Source organism: Leucopleurus acutus (assembly GCF_964270905.1).
Source record: "Leucopleurus acutus genome assembly, chromosome: 1".
In the NCBI taxonomy this organism is placed as follows: Eukaryota; Metazoa; Chordata; class Mammalia; order Artiodactyla; family Delphinidae; genus Leucopleurus; species Leucopleurus acutus.
Genome location: NC_139142.1, coordinates 43,040,437 through 43,055,272, shown reverse-complemented (window position 1 = coordinate 43,055,272; position 14,836 = coordinate 43,040,437). Strand labels below are relative to the sequence as shown.

The 14,836-nt window shown below is 38.2% G+C and overlaps 1 protein-coding gene across 1 annotated transcript in view; it reads right to left on the bottom strand.

Annotated features, from left to right (window-relative positions):
- The window catches only part of SLC35F4 (solute carrier family 35 member F4), a gene marked incomplete at both ends in the record, with an annotated part of 289,066 nt that overhangs the window by 19,298 nt on the left and 254,932 nt on the right, over positions 1 to 14,836 (bottom strand). The window contains 2 exons of the mRNA XM_082842186.1: positions 3,154 to 3,451; positions 7,918 to 8,103. Coding sequence (XP_082698312.1) covers positions 3,154 to 3,451; positions 7,918 to 8,103 — 484 coding nt within the window. The remainder of the gene's footprint in view (positions 1 to 3,153; positions 3,452 to 7,917; positions 8,104 to 14,836) is intronic.

Sequence of the window (14,836 nt, the reverse complement as noted above, 5' to 3'; positions counted from 1 at the left end):
GTTGATTTACAGTATTATAAACTGGATGGCCTTTCTAAAGCCCTACCTTTGAGATACTCAAATCAGAGTCACACACAGAGCAAGCAGCAGTTTTCATAGAGCAACTGGGCACACATTTTGTGTTCTGTACTTACAAAGGGATTTGCTCTGTGAGGAAGTGTCTGCCAGGGAGAGCTGGAGTGGAGAGTCGTGGGTTTATCCTGACATCTATAACTGCTAAATGTGCTTTAAAATACACGTTTATTAAGAACCACAACAAATCCATTTCTGATTAAAGTATTTCTTTTCTTATCACTGGTCTTAGCCAGTGATGGTTCTTCCTTCCCAGAGCCCACCATCATGCTGGGTAGAGTGCTCTCCAGCAAAGACTTTGGATTCAGGAGAGGGAACACCCTGCCCCTTGGGGAAGCCAGTGGAGGCACATGGATGGGGAGAGTCCCCCAGGCAAAGGGCTGCTGCCCGGCAGAGGCTCTTGGCCTGGCTCAGCCTGACCCCCAGGTATTGGCTTCCTCCTTGTTACCCTTTCTTCTTCCCTTCTCGTCTCACTGCCAACCTTCTCCCCACTTGTCACTGCTGTTACAAGAATTAATAACAATGCTCTCCATTCAAACGCCAGTTCACCTGGGTAAAACCTTTTGCCATTTAAGCAGTAAGTGCTGGGAAATGTGATTTTTTTTTTTTTTTTAAAAAAAGATGGATTTCTATGGAGAAGGAAATAACAATAGTAGGTCTCTCCTTGGGATGATGAGATCAGAATTTCTAGACAAGAGGCATTGACAGGAGGCAAAACTTGGAAAGAAGCTTAGAAGTCAGGGGACACTAATAACGTAACTATGCTCATCATTGTTCCAGCAGCTACTAGTTATGGAACCCTTTCTGTATGTCAGATGGCATCTTAAGCGCATTTCATAGCTTCCTGACACATGGCAAAGTTATCTTTGGCTCTAGTTTCATGCTTTCTAGAGATTTTTTCCCTTAAGAAATTACCCTTTGATACCCTTTTGATATACCATCAAAACTATGGTATATAATTTTTTTCTTCTTAAATTTCAAATTCACCTGAGGCAATTGAATTCTCTTGATAGTGTATGAATGGAATGATTGACATATCAAAAACTACTTCCAAATGAACAATCCTTACCACCTAGATTTGATACCTTACTGAAAATTCTTTTGATGGTAGTGATAAGAAAAAGACTGGAAATGCTTTCATAGCATTCAAGAGAAAAGGAGGAAATAGGTATAGGGTCTGGCGCTATGGGACAAATCCTGTTTTCAGTCTTATATACTATATTTTCCCCTTGTTCTGCCACGAGAGCTTCAGGGGGTGCCTTCTTGGCAGATGGTGTTAACGAGTGTACAGGGAAAAAAGATCAAGGATCTCAGCATTTTCTGGCAATGTTTACCTCTCACGTGGAGGGGTTTTCACAATGTTTTCTGCTCGACAATAAAAGCTCTTTGATTCAGTTTCAGAAATGCGCAGCTTCACACTAGGCACTAACAGGAGGAGGTGTCTTGCCAAGTTACAGGTCTCACTAAATTCAGAGTTAGTTCAACATGAGAGATGCGGTGAAGATGAGACTCATTCCCCAAACAACACTTTTGTCAGCAGGAGCCTCTTGTAAATGTATTCTCTTCAATAAAACGGACTTGGCTTGCTTTGAGGTGTTCTGAGGTATTACTTCCCAGACTAAACTTTTGCTGTTTTTATCAGCACGTGTGTCTAAACCATAGGAACACGTGCTATGGGTAAATGGAGGTATTTTCAAACAGGGAGAATTTTATTCTGATAATCATGTCCCTTGCAATCATGTATTAAATATTGTTATTAATAAAGATCTTATGCCCCAGCATCACGTCTACTTTGATGGGAAGAAACAGAAAGTATTTTTAGCAATGCCAAACAGGTATAAGGCTTTTTTCTTTCCTCCAAACCAGAAAACATTTATCATTCTTGAATTGGGTTTTGTTTCTTTAATGATAGCTGAACGCTCATGGACACACGTAGAAAATCAGCTCACAGGGTGACTTCAATACTCCCGGGCACTTCCAAGCTGGTGATAAATTGGAAGTTGAAGATTAAAGCCTTCACAGTGTCTTAAGTTTTCAAGGACAGTCTTATAATGCATCAATGGTAACAGTCACTCCTTCCTTTCATTAGGTAAAAGGGCAAGAAAGAAAGGTTATTTTGGCTCCTGCAATACAAATTTATTGTCATTTTGCTGAGGAGCAGTAAGTGGGTGAAGAAAACTGTCGCTCTCCCACTGCCATCTGCTGAGGTCAAGACTGCTGTTTTCTCTTGGCGATCAGAGTGACCGTCCTGGAAGTTATTCCTTAGTTCTGGCTTTTCCTTTCAAGAAGCTGTCTGTTAGCACAGGACTTTGACCCGAACACTGCTTTTGCCTTCCTTGAGTGCTGTGCAGGGCTGGATGACATGTCTGCCAGCTTCCTGATCTCCCCAAGATGGGGCTGCAGAAGTCAGGTTTAGCTCCGAGCAACCACTAGAACCACGGCGCTATCAAGTTCATGGCTAGCAAACCAACAGACAAGGCTCTCTGTGCTCCTAGCCAGCAAAGAACAGCATCTTTTAAACCATCCCGAGGCCAAACTTCCCTTTACCTGAGACCAAGTCATTTCATCTGCTATAACACCACTGTGTCCAGAATACTGAGCAAATGTTTCTGTAATAATCTTATGAATACAGTTTGTTGTTGTTTTTTTTCTGGGCTCGAGATCTTGGGTTGTTCTTTTAAAACGTGGCTAGAGATAAATTGATCTGAATTAAAATCTGGGTTCCATTATTTATAAGTGTGTGACCGTGGACGAGTCCCTGAATCTCTCCAAACCTATTACCTCTTGTGTTAAAATGGGGATAACTAACACCGTCTTAAAACGTGGCTGTTACCACCAATGATGGTTAATAAGCTAAGATACACAAAAGCACCAGCACAGGGCCTGGCATGTTGTAGACACTTAATAATTTTTGGGGTGGTACCGATTCTGTTTCCTCGTGTTAATGTGTTTACTACCGACCTTGGATCCTGCCTCTCCACACTCCTCAACTCAACTCATATTCCAAGGAGATGAAATTACGCATATTTGCATGAAATTATTTCAAACCATCTCCTACTGGCCATTTGACATGAAACCTACCTGAATTTTTTCATTGGAGATTGCTTTTCTTGAGCAGTGGCCAGATGACCAGAGTAATAGACTGGGAAAAACATAATGTTCCAGTTTGTTGAAAACCAAGTCATGAAAAATGGACAGTAGAAGTTCTTATAAGTAATTTTTACAATCTGTGTGGTTCCAACCCAAGACGATGACACTGACAGGATGATCAAAAGTCCCCAGATGGCCTTCAGAACCATAGACGTACAGGATAGGCAGCGAGCCTTGATTCTGTTTCCCTGGCTGCTATCCTCAGGATGAGTCTGTGTTCCATCATCCCCTGCAAACAGGAAAGGAATACAAATGTGTGGAAATCAAGTTAGAAAACAGCAATCAGAAAGGCAGACAGTAGAATCACCAGTGTTCTGTTTTTTTCTCCTGCCGTCCTTTGAAGAGACAGATAACTCTAGCTCATTTTCTGTCTGGAATCTGGAGTCTCTGCTCTGTAAGGTACAGTGTGTATCTGGACCCCTATCCAGGCTATGACGATGCTCATGGACTTGGTGGATGCTCTCTGCTCCTGGGTGTACCCTTCCCACTTCCTTGTGAGAGCGTTACACATTTCAGCTCCAAAGGCCTTGGCCTTGGCCACGTAACCTGCTTTGTCTAATCAAACGTAAACAGATGTGTGGTATGCCACCTCTCAGCAGAAGCTTCAAGAGGCATCACAGGGTCCCACTACCTCTCTAGCTCTTCCTTTCTGCCACTAGAATGGAGAATCCCCAAAAGAAGCTGCTCTTTGGGTCTGTGTGGGAGAATGAGCAGAACCCTGTGTCTGCTGACATGAAATGTGAACAAGAAATAAGTATTTGTTGTTATATTCCACTCAGTTGCTTTTTTTTTTTTTTAACTGCAGCAAAGATGACTATTAAGTTGAAAAGGATGTGTCCCCAAAACAGAGCAAGTCTGGACTGCACAAAATTACCTTCCATCTCGGAGCAAATTACGACTTAATATGTTTCTGGGAGCACAGTGAGTTCTGCTTTGTATTTTTACATTTACTAAGAAAATTTAGTAGCATTTTTTCACACTAAAATAGTCAAAGCTCTCTGAAAGTGACAATCATAAAGGCCTTCTCCCCTGATAGAGAAAACAAGTTCAACACAATGAATTTATGTACCTGTCAGGAAATTTAATGGGAGCAGTGGTCACCCTGAGTCCCCAGAGAGTAGAATCCTGGGGGAAAGGAGGCAGAATTGTCTGCAAGATTCTGTTGTGTCTCCAGGGACCTCCTTTTAGCGTAAGGCTTATCCTGGGGTTAAGAAAGTGGTGCAGCCCACAGATAGCAAGTGAGAGTGGATGGTTTCTCACTTTTCCTCTCCAGAACCTGCTGGCTCTCCTGCTGAATGTGTGCGCACTGCTTAATGACCCAGGTGGGACTGCCCCACTGGGGTAAAGCTTTCATCCAGCTAAGGCTTCCTGATATAATTATTTGGGGAAAGTGGGTAGCAAGATTTGAAAGTGAATTCTTCACTGCAGAATATAAACCAAGTAAGGATGAACACAGCAATTACTACATGACTTCCAAGTCTCATAAACAGAGTTCTCAGAGCCTAGGCCTCCAGAAGATGAAAACTGGTATTCTTTTATTTATTTATTCAACAAAGTCCTATGGAGACGACCAGGAGTTAGACAGTCGGGTTCCAGGGGTTCAAACAAGAAAGACTTGAGCTCATAATCTAGACAAAGGCCAGAGAACACATCTAATACAGTATGATAAGGGCCAAGTATGGCAGATACAAGGCCACATGGAAGCAGAGGAGAAGCACTTGTTAAGAGGAGGCGGGCATAATGATTAGGAGAAGCTCCCATGATGCAGTGACATTGAGATGAGTCAGTAAGTATGTTAGCCAGCTCCCTCGGCTGTGTACAGACTATACTTCATAACAGTTCTGCAAATTCCCTCTATGACCATGTGGCTTACACAGAGAGTAAAGGGAAAAAACAAAAATGTATAAGAGGGTGGAATAAGAGACTCTGGTGTTGGAAGGCTGGGAAGGGAACACGAGCCTACCCAATTAAGTAGGTATTATTCCCATTTTACAGATGAAAAAACTGAGAGTTGTATTAAAGGTTGTTCAAGGTTGGGCCTAAGACAGTATGACTCCAAGGTCTAAACTTTTTATTCTGAATATTGATTCTGTCTAGGTTTCAGGCTTGAGCTCCCCGTTTAAGCACTGGAAGTTTCAGAAATGGTTTGGAGAAAAAGTTCTGTTTCCTGGCAGGAATGGCAGTCTTGCATGAGGTTTGATAGAAGTGATATTAAGAGAAAGGTGTACTCTACTACACTTCAGATCACATTATTCTCAGGGAATAGCTTATAAAGGAGGAACGATTCTACAAAGATTTTAAGTATCCCTTTGAGTTGATATCTGCCTTCATGGTCACCTTCTTTGAAGATTGCATCTGTACCGCCGTCAGAGCATGGAGAATATTTTTGATGACACCAACAGTCACCTAAATCCCCACCTAGTATTGACTCATTCTTTCTTCTGCTAACTAAATTGAATTGTTGACAATTCTTTTACTATCTACAGATACCATAGAAAGATTGGCTCTCCAGAGTTCTTTTATTTTTCTGACCATTTTAAGCATGATTTTCTAGAGTCCTGCTTAGATTTATTGTTTTGTATATATCATTAAAATTGATTTACCAGGAATTCCATCCGCTTCTATGAACCTTGATTGGAGTCATACAAATTGATGGTAGAGGCCACTGGAATTTGGAAACATGAGTGAAAGTCCTAGTCCTGCCACTGGATGGCCCTGAGTATATGTTTAATTCCATCTTAGGTTCTCTGTCAAACAGCGATAATATGTATCTCATGGGCTTCATTTTGAGGTTAAGTACCATAACGTTCATGAAAGAATGGTGAGCTGCTCTTCAGATTATTCTCCTTTTTTCTTTTCTTTTTGGTGTCTAGGAATATCCCCAAATGTCTTCTGAATCATTACAGAAAGAGTAAATCATGCCCCACGTGGTCTTTTTTTTTTTTTTTTTTGCCACGTGGTCTTTAACGGTACAGTTTTTAAGATTTGTAATCTGTATATGATAGGTAGGGCAAATTTATTAACCATATTTAGTTCACTGGAACATACTGTTCTGAAGATAACTGGGATGATAAGACTATTCCTGTAACTTATTAAAGCCAATTAAAACTTTCTGAAGATTTAAGATGTGATTTTCTTCACTTTTAAAAAAAGAGTTTTAGCCTTGGGGTCCATAGTTGCTGAGATTCCATTTTAAAATATTGTCATTTTTTGAAAAAATCTTTTCTCGTATGAAACCTCTTATCAGATAAGTAGGACCCTACAAGAGGCTTTCACACTTCTTCTATACCTTTGTTTACCTGAGTCCCCTGAATTACCATTTCTCTTTTTTTTTTTTTTTTTTTTTTTTTGCGGTACACGGGCCTCTCACTCTTGCGGCCTCTCCCATTGCAGAGCACAGGCTCCGGACGCGCAGGCTCAGCAGCCATGGCTCACGGGTTCAGCTGCTCCGCGGCATGTGGGATCTTCCAGGACCGGAGCACGAACCCGTATCCCCTGCATTGGCAGGCAGACTCCCAACCACTGCGCTACCAGGGAAGCCCTCTCTTCTGTTTATTTTTTAAAGCTAGTGTTCTCAAAGTTTGAGGGTTTTTTTTCCACTACCCACTTATTTTGAATAGAGTATTTTGTTGTTTTTGCGTTGTCACTATTGATTTTAAGGATGCAAGAGATTTTAATATGTTGCTGGCCAAGCTGAAGAATAAATGAAGAAGGAGAGATTGAAAATGTAGGTGGAAGAGATGGAGAGAAGGTGATCATGGATGCAGAAGGAGTCAACATCAGAATGGTAGCAAACACAAAAATCAAAGGTGGTCCCCACAATGATGGTAATTAGCAAATTAGCAAACAAGAGAACAGAGACACTTTGAGGCAGAGAGGAAAGCATCTCTTAGCACACAATTGTTTTAGTCTTTTCAGGAAAGTAGAAGTGTGGTCATATGATGAGAGCAAGTGAGTATGGACTCAGAGCTTGAGAGCATCTCTGGGGAAGGCAGTATGATGTCCACCACCAAAATGTAACAGTATTGGGCAGCAGCCTAATGGACCCAGCTGCATTTTAAAATGATAAGTTTGCTGGGAAACCCATGGATATATTAAGGTAATTTATCTAGCAATTCCAGTAACCAAGTAACCCAGGAGTTGGTAAGTGGTCAGGCAGACGTGAGGAAATGCCAAAGGTCTTGATTTAATAGTAAATGTTGATCAGGGAGACAACTGAAGTGAAGGAGGTGTAAAATTGGGAAAACTAGGAGAGCTCCAAGGACTGGCAGTCCTGATAAAGACAAGAGCAGAGTCTGTGATTTTTCTGGTACTTTTATTCTTCTCAGAATGGGTACAATGTGCTAATACTAAATCCCAGGATTGAGGTAAAAGATGCTGGCTTTTCACATCTTGAAGATGAGAAAACTAGTTTCCTTATAAACTTCATTAGAAGTCACTGTTTAACCATATGTTAAACCCTCCAATTATAGGTTTTGGTATTATTTCTCTGCTACACTGTACACCATACATCATTAATGGATTATATCTGCACATTTCCTTTCTTCCTTCTCCTCCCACTTGATAAACTTTCCCCACATGCACTCCTGAGAGTCCATGTAACATCTCTACATTCTGTGCCAATGGTGAGATCTTTCATTGCTGGCTAGAAGCTTACCAAACGTACTGTTATTTAAGAGGAGGTTACCCGCATACCTGATCTGTTCTGCCTCTCGGCTCTGTGTCCACAAACTCCAGAGGATCCTCGACTCTGAAGTTCAAGAATAGGAGCAGAAGATTCTTCGGTGACAGACAGAGGGGACAGTTGTCTGCTGATGCTGCTGTGTGAACTGGGGCAGTTGGCTCCCGGTTTACATCGAGTAACTGATGATCTGGAGGTACCTGGGAAGAAAGAGTTCATACCAGTTTGAGAATTTCCTGAAGGAAAACAGATTTTTAAATGCCTTGGCAGTAAAATATATGGAACATTCATTGAGTTCATTTCTAATTTTAAAAAAGGGGGTCCTAAAAAGAGAATGCTATGTTGGCAAGGTCTGTGTCCCTAAGACAAAGGGTCTTTTTAGATAAATCCATTAACTGGAAATGAACATTAGAAAATGGTGTTTGGGTTGACATATCTGTTCTGAATTAGAACTGTTATCACAGTCAAGTAGTTTACCTCAAGGAAAGCAAAGTGATGATACGCTGCTTCCTCCCTTTTCTTCGTAAGGCTGACTGTTGAATTCCTAACTGGTAAGACTGCCAACGGGGTCTCCTATTAAATCCACTATACACTTTTCCATTAGATTGATCACTAAAATCCAACTTGGTTGTGTCTCTCTGCTCTGGCTAGGACTTCCAATATGTTGAATAAAAGTACTGAGAATGGAATGCTTTCAGCTTTTTCACTGTTGAGAATGATGTTAGCTGTGGGTTTGTCATATATGCCCTTTATTATGTTGAGGTAAGTTCCCTCTATGCCTACTTTCTGGAGAGTTTTTATCATAAACGGGTGTTGAATTTTGTTGGAAGCTTCTTCTGCATCTATTGAGATGATCATATGGTTTTTATCCTTCAATTTGTTAATATGGTGTATCACATTGATTGATTTGCAGATATTGAAAAACCCTTGCATCCCTGGGATAAATCCCACTTGATCATGGTGTATGATCCTTTTGATGTGTCGTTGGATTTGGTTTGCTAATATTTTGTTGAGGACTTTTGCATCTACGTTTTTGCATCTGTGATATTGGCCTGCGGTTTTCTTTTCTTGTTATATCTTTGTCTGGCTTTGGTATCAGGGTGATGCTGACATCACAGAATGAGTTTGGAAGTGTTCCTGCCTCTGCAAATTTTTTTGAATAATTTAAGAAAGATAGGTGTTAATTATTCTCTAAATGTTTGGTAGAATTCGTCTGTGAAGCCACCTGGTCCTGGACTTTTGTTTACTGGGAGATTTTTTTTTTTATTACTGATTCAATTTCATTACTGGTAATTAGTCTGTTTATATTTTCTATTTCTTCTTGGTTTAGACTTGGGAGATTGTACATAATTACGAATTTCTTCTAGGTTTTCCATTTTATTTGCATATAGTTGCTCATAGCAGCTATGATCCTTTGTATTTCTGCCGTGTCCGTTGTAACTTCTCCTTTTTCATTTCTGAGTTTATTGATTTGGACCCTCTCTTTCTCTTGATGAGTCTGGCTAAAGGTTTATCAATTTTGTTTATCTTTTCAAAGAAATAGCTTTTAGTTTCATTGATCTTTTCAAGTTTTTTAGCCTTTATTTCATTTATTTCTGCTCTGATCTTTATGATTTATTTCCTTCTACTAACGGGTTTTGTTTGTTCTTTGCTTTCTAGCTCCTTTAAGTGTAAAATTAGATCGTTTATTCGAAATGTTTTCTTTTCCTGAGGTAAGCTTGTATAGCTATAAACCTTTTTCTTAGAACTTCTTTTGCCGAGTCCCATAGATTTTGAGTCATTGTGTTTTTGTTTCGTTTGTCTCCAGGTATTTTTTTATTTCCTATTTGATCTCTTTAGTGATTCATTGGTTGTTTAGTAGCATATTGTTTACCTCTACATGTCAGTGTTTTTTGCAGTTTTTTTTTTTGTAGTTGAATTCGAGTCTCATAGTGTTGTTGTTAGAAAAGATGGTGATATAATTTCAATTTTCTTAAATATACCAAGGCTTGTTTTGTGGCCTAGCATGTGATCTATCCTGGAGAATGTTCCATGTGCACTTGACAAGAATGTGTATTCTGCTGCTTTTGGATGAATGTTCTCTCTCTATATGTATCTGTTAATTTCATCTGGTCTAATGTGTCACTTCAGGCCAGTGTTTCCTTGTTGATTTTCTGTCTGAATGATCTGTCCATTGATGTAAGTGGGGTGTTAAAGTCCCCTATTAGTATTATGTTATTGTTGATTTGTCCATTTATGTCTGTTAATATTTGTTTTTATGTATTTAGGTGCCCCTATGTTGGGTGCATGTATATTTACAATTGTTATATCTTATTAGATTGATTCCTTGATCATTATGTAGTGTCCTTTTTTGTCTTTTGTAACAGTCTCTACTTTAACTCTATTTTAACTCTGTTTTGTCTGATAAAAGTATTGCTACCCTGGCTTTCTTTTGATTTCCATTGGTATGGAATACCTTTTTCCATCTCTCACTTTCAATCTGTTTATGTCTTTGGATATGAAGTGAGTTTCTTGTAGGTCTTGGTTTTGGATCCATTCAGCCACTGTATGTCTTTTTTTTTTAATAATACTTTTTTAAATTGAAATATTGCTGATTTACAGTTTGTGCCAATCTCTGCTGTACAGCAAAGTGACTCAGTTATACACATATATACGTTCTTTTTTTAAAAATATTCTTTTCCATTATGGTTTACCCCAGGAGACTGGATATAGTTCCCTGTGCTATACAGTAGGACCTTGTTGTTTGTCCATTCTAAATGCAATAGTCTGTAATAGTTTGCATCTACCAACTCCAAACTCCCAGTCCATCCCTCTCCCCCTCCGCTTGGCAACCACAAGTCTGACCTCTGCCTGTGAGTCTGTTTCTGTTTTGTAGATAGGTTCACTTGTGTCACATTTTAGATTCTGCATATAAGTGATATCATATGGTATTTCTTTTTCTCTTTCTGACTTACTTTACTTAGTATGATAACCTCTAGTCACGTCCATGTTGCTGCAAATGGCATTATTTTGTTCTTTTTTTGTGGCTGAGTAGTATCCCATTGTATATATGTACCACTTCTTCTTTATCTATTCAGCTGTAGATGGACATTTAAGTTGTCTCCAAGTTTTGGCTATTGTGAATAATGCTGCTAGAAACACAGAGGTGAATATATCTTGTTGAATTATAGTTTTGTCCAGTTATATGCCCAGGAATGAGATTGCTGGATCATATGGTAGTTCTATTTTTTGGTTTTCTGAGGAACCTCCCTACCATTTTCCATAGTGGCTGCACCAACTTACATTCCCACCAACAGTGTAGAAGGGTTCCCCTTTCTCCACACCCTCTCCATCATTTGCAAATATTTTCTCCCATTCCATAGGTTATCTTTTTGTGTTTTTTTTTTTGTTTTTGTTTTTTTTTTATGATTTCCTTTACTGTGCAAGAGCTTGTAAGTTTGGTTAGGTTCCACTTGTTTATTTTTATTCCTATTGCCTTGGGAGACTAACCTAACAAAACATTGGTACAATTTATGTCAGAGAATGTTTTGCCTATGCTCTCTTCTAGGCGTTTTATGGTGTCATGTCTTATGTTTAAATTTTTAAACCATTTTAGGTTTATTTTTGTGCATGGTGTGAGGGTGTGTTCTAACTTCATTGATTTACATGAGGCTGTTCAACTTTCCCAGAACCACTTGCTGGAGATTGTCTTTTTCCCATTTTATATTCTTGCCTACTTTGTTGAAGATTAATTGACTGTAGGTGTGTGGATTTATTTCTATTCTGTTCCATTGATCTATATGTCTGTTTTTGTACCAATACCACACTGTTTTGATTACTATACCTTTGTAGTATTATCTGAAGTCTGAGGGAGTTATGCCTCCTGCTTTTTATTTTCCCCCTCAGGATTGCTTTGGCAATTCTGGGTCTTTTATGGTTCCATATAAATTTTCAGATTATTCTAGTTCTGTGAAAAATGTTATGGATAATTTGATAGGGATTGCATTAAATCTGTAGATTGTTTTGGGTAATATTGCCATTTTAATAATATTAATTCATCCAATCCAAGAGTATGGGATATCTTTCCATTTCTTTGAACCCTCTTTAATTTCCTTTGCTAATGTTTCATAGTTCTCAGCATTTAAGTCTTTCACCTCCTTGGTCAGTTTTACTCCTAGGTTTTTTTGTGTGTGCGATTTTAAAAGGAATTGTTCTTTTTTTTTACATTCTCTTTCTGATTTTCATTGTTAGTGTAAAGAAATGCAACCAATTTCTGAATGTTAATCTTGTATCCTGCTACTTTGCTTAATTCATTTATCAGATCTAGTAGTTTTTGTGTGGGTCCTTAGGGTTTTCTTTATATAGTATCATGTCATCTTCATGTAGTGACAATTTTACCTCTTCCCTTCCAATCTGGATACCTTTTATTTGTTTTCTTGTTTGACTGCTGTGGCTAGGGCTTCCAATACTATGTTAAACAGAAGCTGTGAGAGTGGGCATCCTTGTCTTGTTCCAGATTTTAGTGCAAAGACTTTCAGCTTTTCACTGTTGAGTAGTGTATTGGCTGTGGGTTTGTCATAAATAGCTTTTATTATGTTGAGATATGTCCCCTGTATACCCACTTTGGTAAGAGTTTTTATCATGAATCGATGTTGAATTTTTTCAAGTGCTTTTTCTGCATCTATTGAGATGGTCATGTGGTTTCTTAATTTTCTTTTGTTAATGTGGTGTATTACATTGATTGATTTGTGTATGTTGAACCATCCTTGTGAACTTGGTATGAATCCCACTTGGTCATGGTGTATGATTTTTTTTATGTGTTTTTGGATTCAGTTTGCTAATATTTTGTTCAGAATTTTTACATCTGTATTCATCAAAGATATTGTCCTGTAATTTTCTTTCTTGGTGGTATCTTTGTCTGCTTTTGATATCAGGATGATCATGGCTTCATAGAATGTTTTGGGGAATGTTCCCTTCTCTTCAGTCTTTCGGAAGAGTTTGAGAAGAATTGGTAAATATAAGTTCTTTGTATGTTTGGTAGAATTCGCCTGTGAAGCCATCTGGTCCTGGACTTTTGTTTGCAGGGAGTTTTTTTTATTATTACGGATTCTATTTCACTGCTAGTGATTGGTCTGTTCAAATTATCTATTTCTTCTTGATTCAGTTTTGGTGGGCTCTATGTTTCTAGAAGTTTGTCCATTTCTTCTAGGTTGTCAAATTTGTTGGCATATAATTCTTCATAGTATTCTCTTATTGTTTTTTGTATTTCTGCGGTTGAGACTTTTCCTTTTTCATTTCTTATTTTGCTTATTTTGGTTCTCTCTCTTTTCTTCTTGGTAAGCCTGGCCACAGGTTTGTCAATTTCTTCACCCTTTCAAAGAACCAGCTCTTGGTTTTATTGATTTTTTTTCTATGTTTTTTAAAAATCCCTATTTTATTTATTTCCTCCCTGATCTTTATTATTAACTTTCTTCTGCTGAATTTAGGTTTTGTTTGTTCTTGTTTTTCTGATTCTTTTAGGTGGTAGGTTAGGTTGTTTATTTGAGATTTTTCTTGTTTTTTTTGAGGAAGGCCTGTATTACTATTAACTTCCCTCTAAGAACTGCTTTTGCTGCATCCCATAGATTTTGTATGGTTTTGTTTTCATTGTCATGTGTCTCAAGATATTTTTTAATTTTCTTTTTGATTTCCTCATTGACCCATTGGTTTTTTAGTAGCATGTTGTTTAGTCTCCATGTAATCATTTTTTTCTCATTTCTTTTCTCTATATCTTTTGATTGGAGCATTTAGTCCATTTACATTTAAAGTAATTATTTATATGTATGTTCTTATTGCCATTTTGTTAATTGTTTCTGGGTTGTTTTTGTAGGTCTTTTTTTTTTTAATTCCTTTATTCTTTTTTCTCATCTCTTGTGATTTGATGACTATCTTTAGTGTTATCTTTTTCTTTTTTGTGTGTGTATCTATTATAGATTTTTGGTTTGTGGTTACCATGAGGTTTTTATATAGCAATCTATATATATGCATGATTGTTTTAAGTTGCTGATTTCTTAATTTCAAATGCATTCCAACAACCCTGCATTTTACTCTCCTCCCCTCACAATTATTGCTTATTGTGAATATAGATGATTTTACTTTTGTCTTTTAACCTTCCTACTGGCTTTGTGAGGGGATGATTTCCTACCTTTACTGTGGATTTGCCTTTACCGATGAGCTTTCTCCTCATATGATTTTCATGTTTCTCACTGTGTCCTTTTTTGCTTAGAGCAATTCCTTTAACATTTCTTTTAAAGCTGGTTTGGTGGTGAACTCTTTTAGCTTTTGCTTGTCTGTGAAGCTTTTGATCTCTCCATCAAATCTGAACCGAGAATCTTGCTGGGTAGAGTATTCTTGGTTGTAGGTTTTTCACTTTCATCACTTTAAAAATATTGTGCCACACCCTTCTGGCTTGCAGAGTTTCTGCTGAAAAGTCAGCTGATAACCTTGCATGAGTTCCCTTGTACATAAAATGTTGCTTTTCTCTTGAAGCTTTTAATATTCTCTATCTTCAGTTTTTGCCATTTTATTTACAATATGTCTTGGTGTGTTCCTCTTTGGGCTAATCTTGTATGGTACTCTCTGTACTTCCTGGATTTGAATGTCTGTTTCCTTTCCCAAGTTAGGGAGGTTTTCAGCTATTATCTCTTCAACTATGCTCTCAACCCCTTTCTCTCTCTCTTCTCCTTTTTGGACACCTATAATGCAAACATTAGTGCACTTGATGTTGTCCCAGAGGTCTCTAAATTGTCCTCATTTCTTTTTATTCTTTTTTCTGTTCAGCATAAGTGATTTCCACTACTCTGTCTTTCAGCTCGTTGTTCTGTTCCTCTGTATCATTTAGTCTACTGTTGATTCCTTCTAGTGTATTTTTTCATTTCAGTTATTGTATTCTTCATCTCTTTATATTTACTCTTT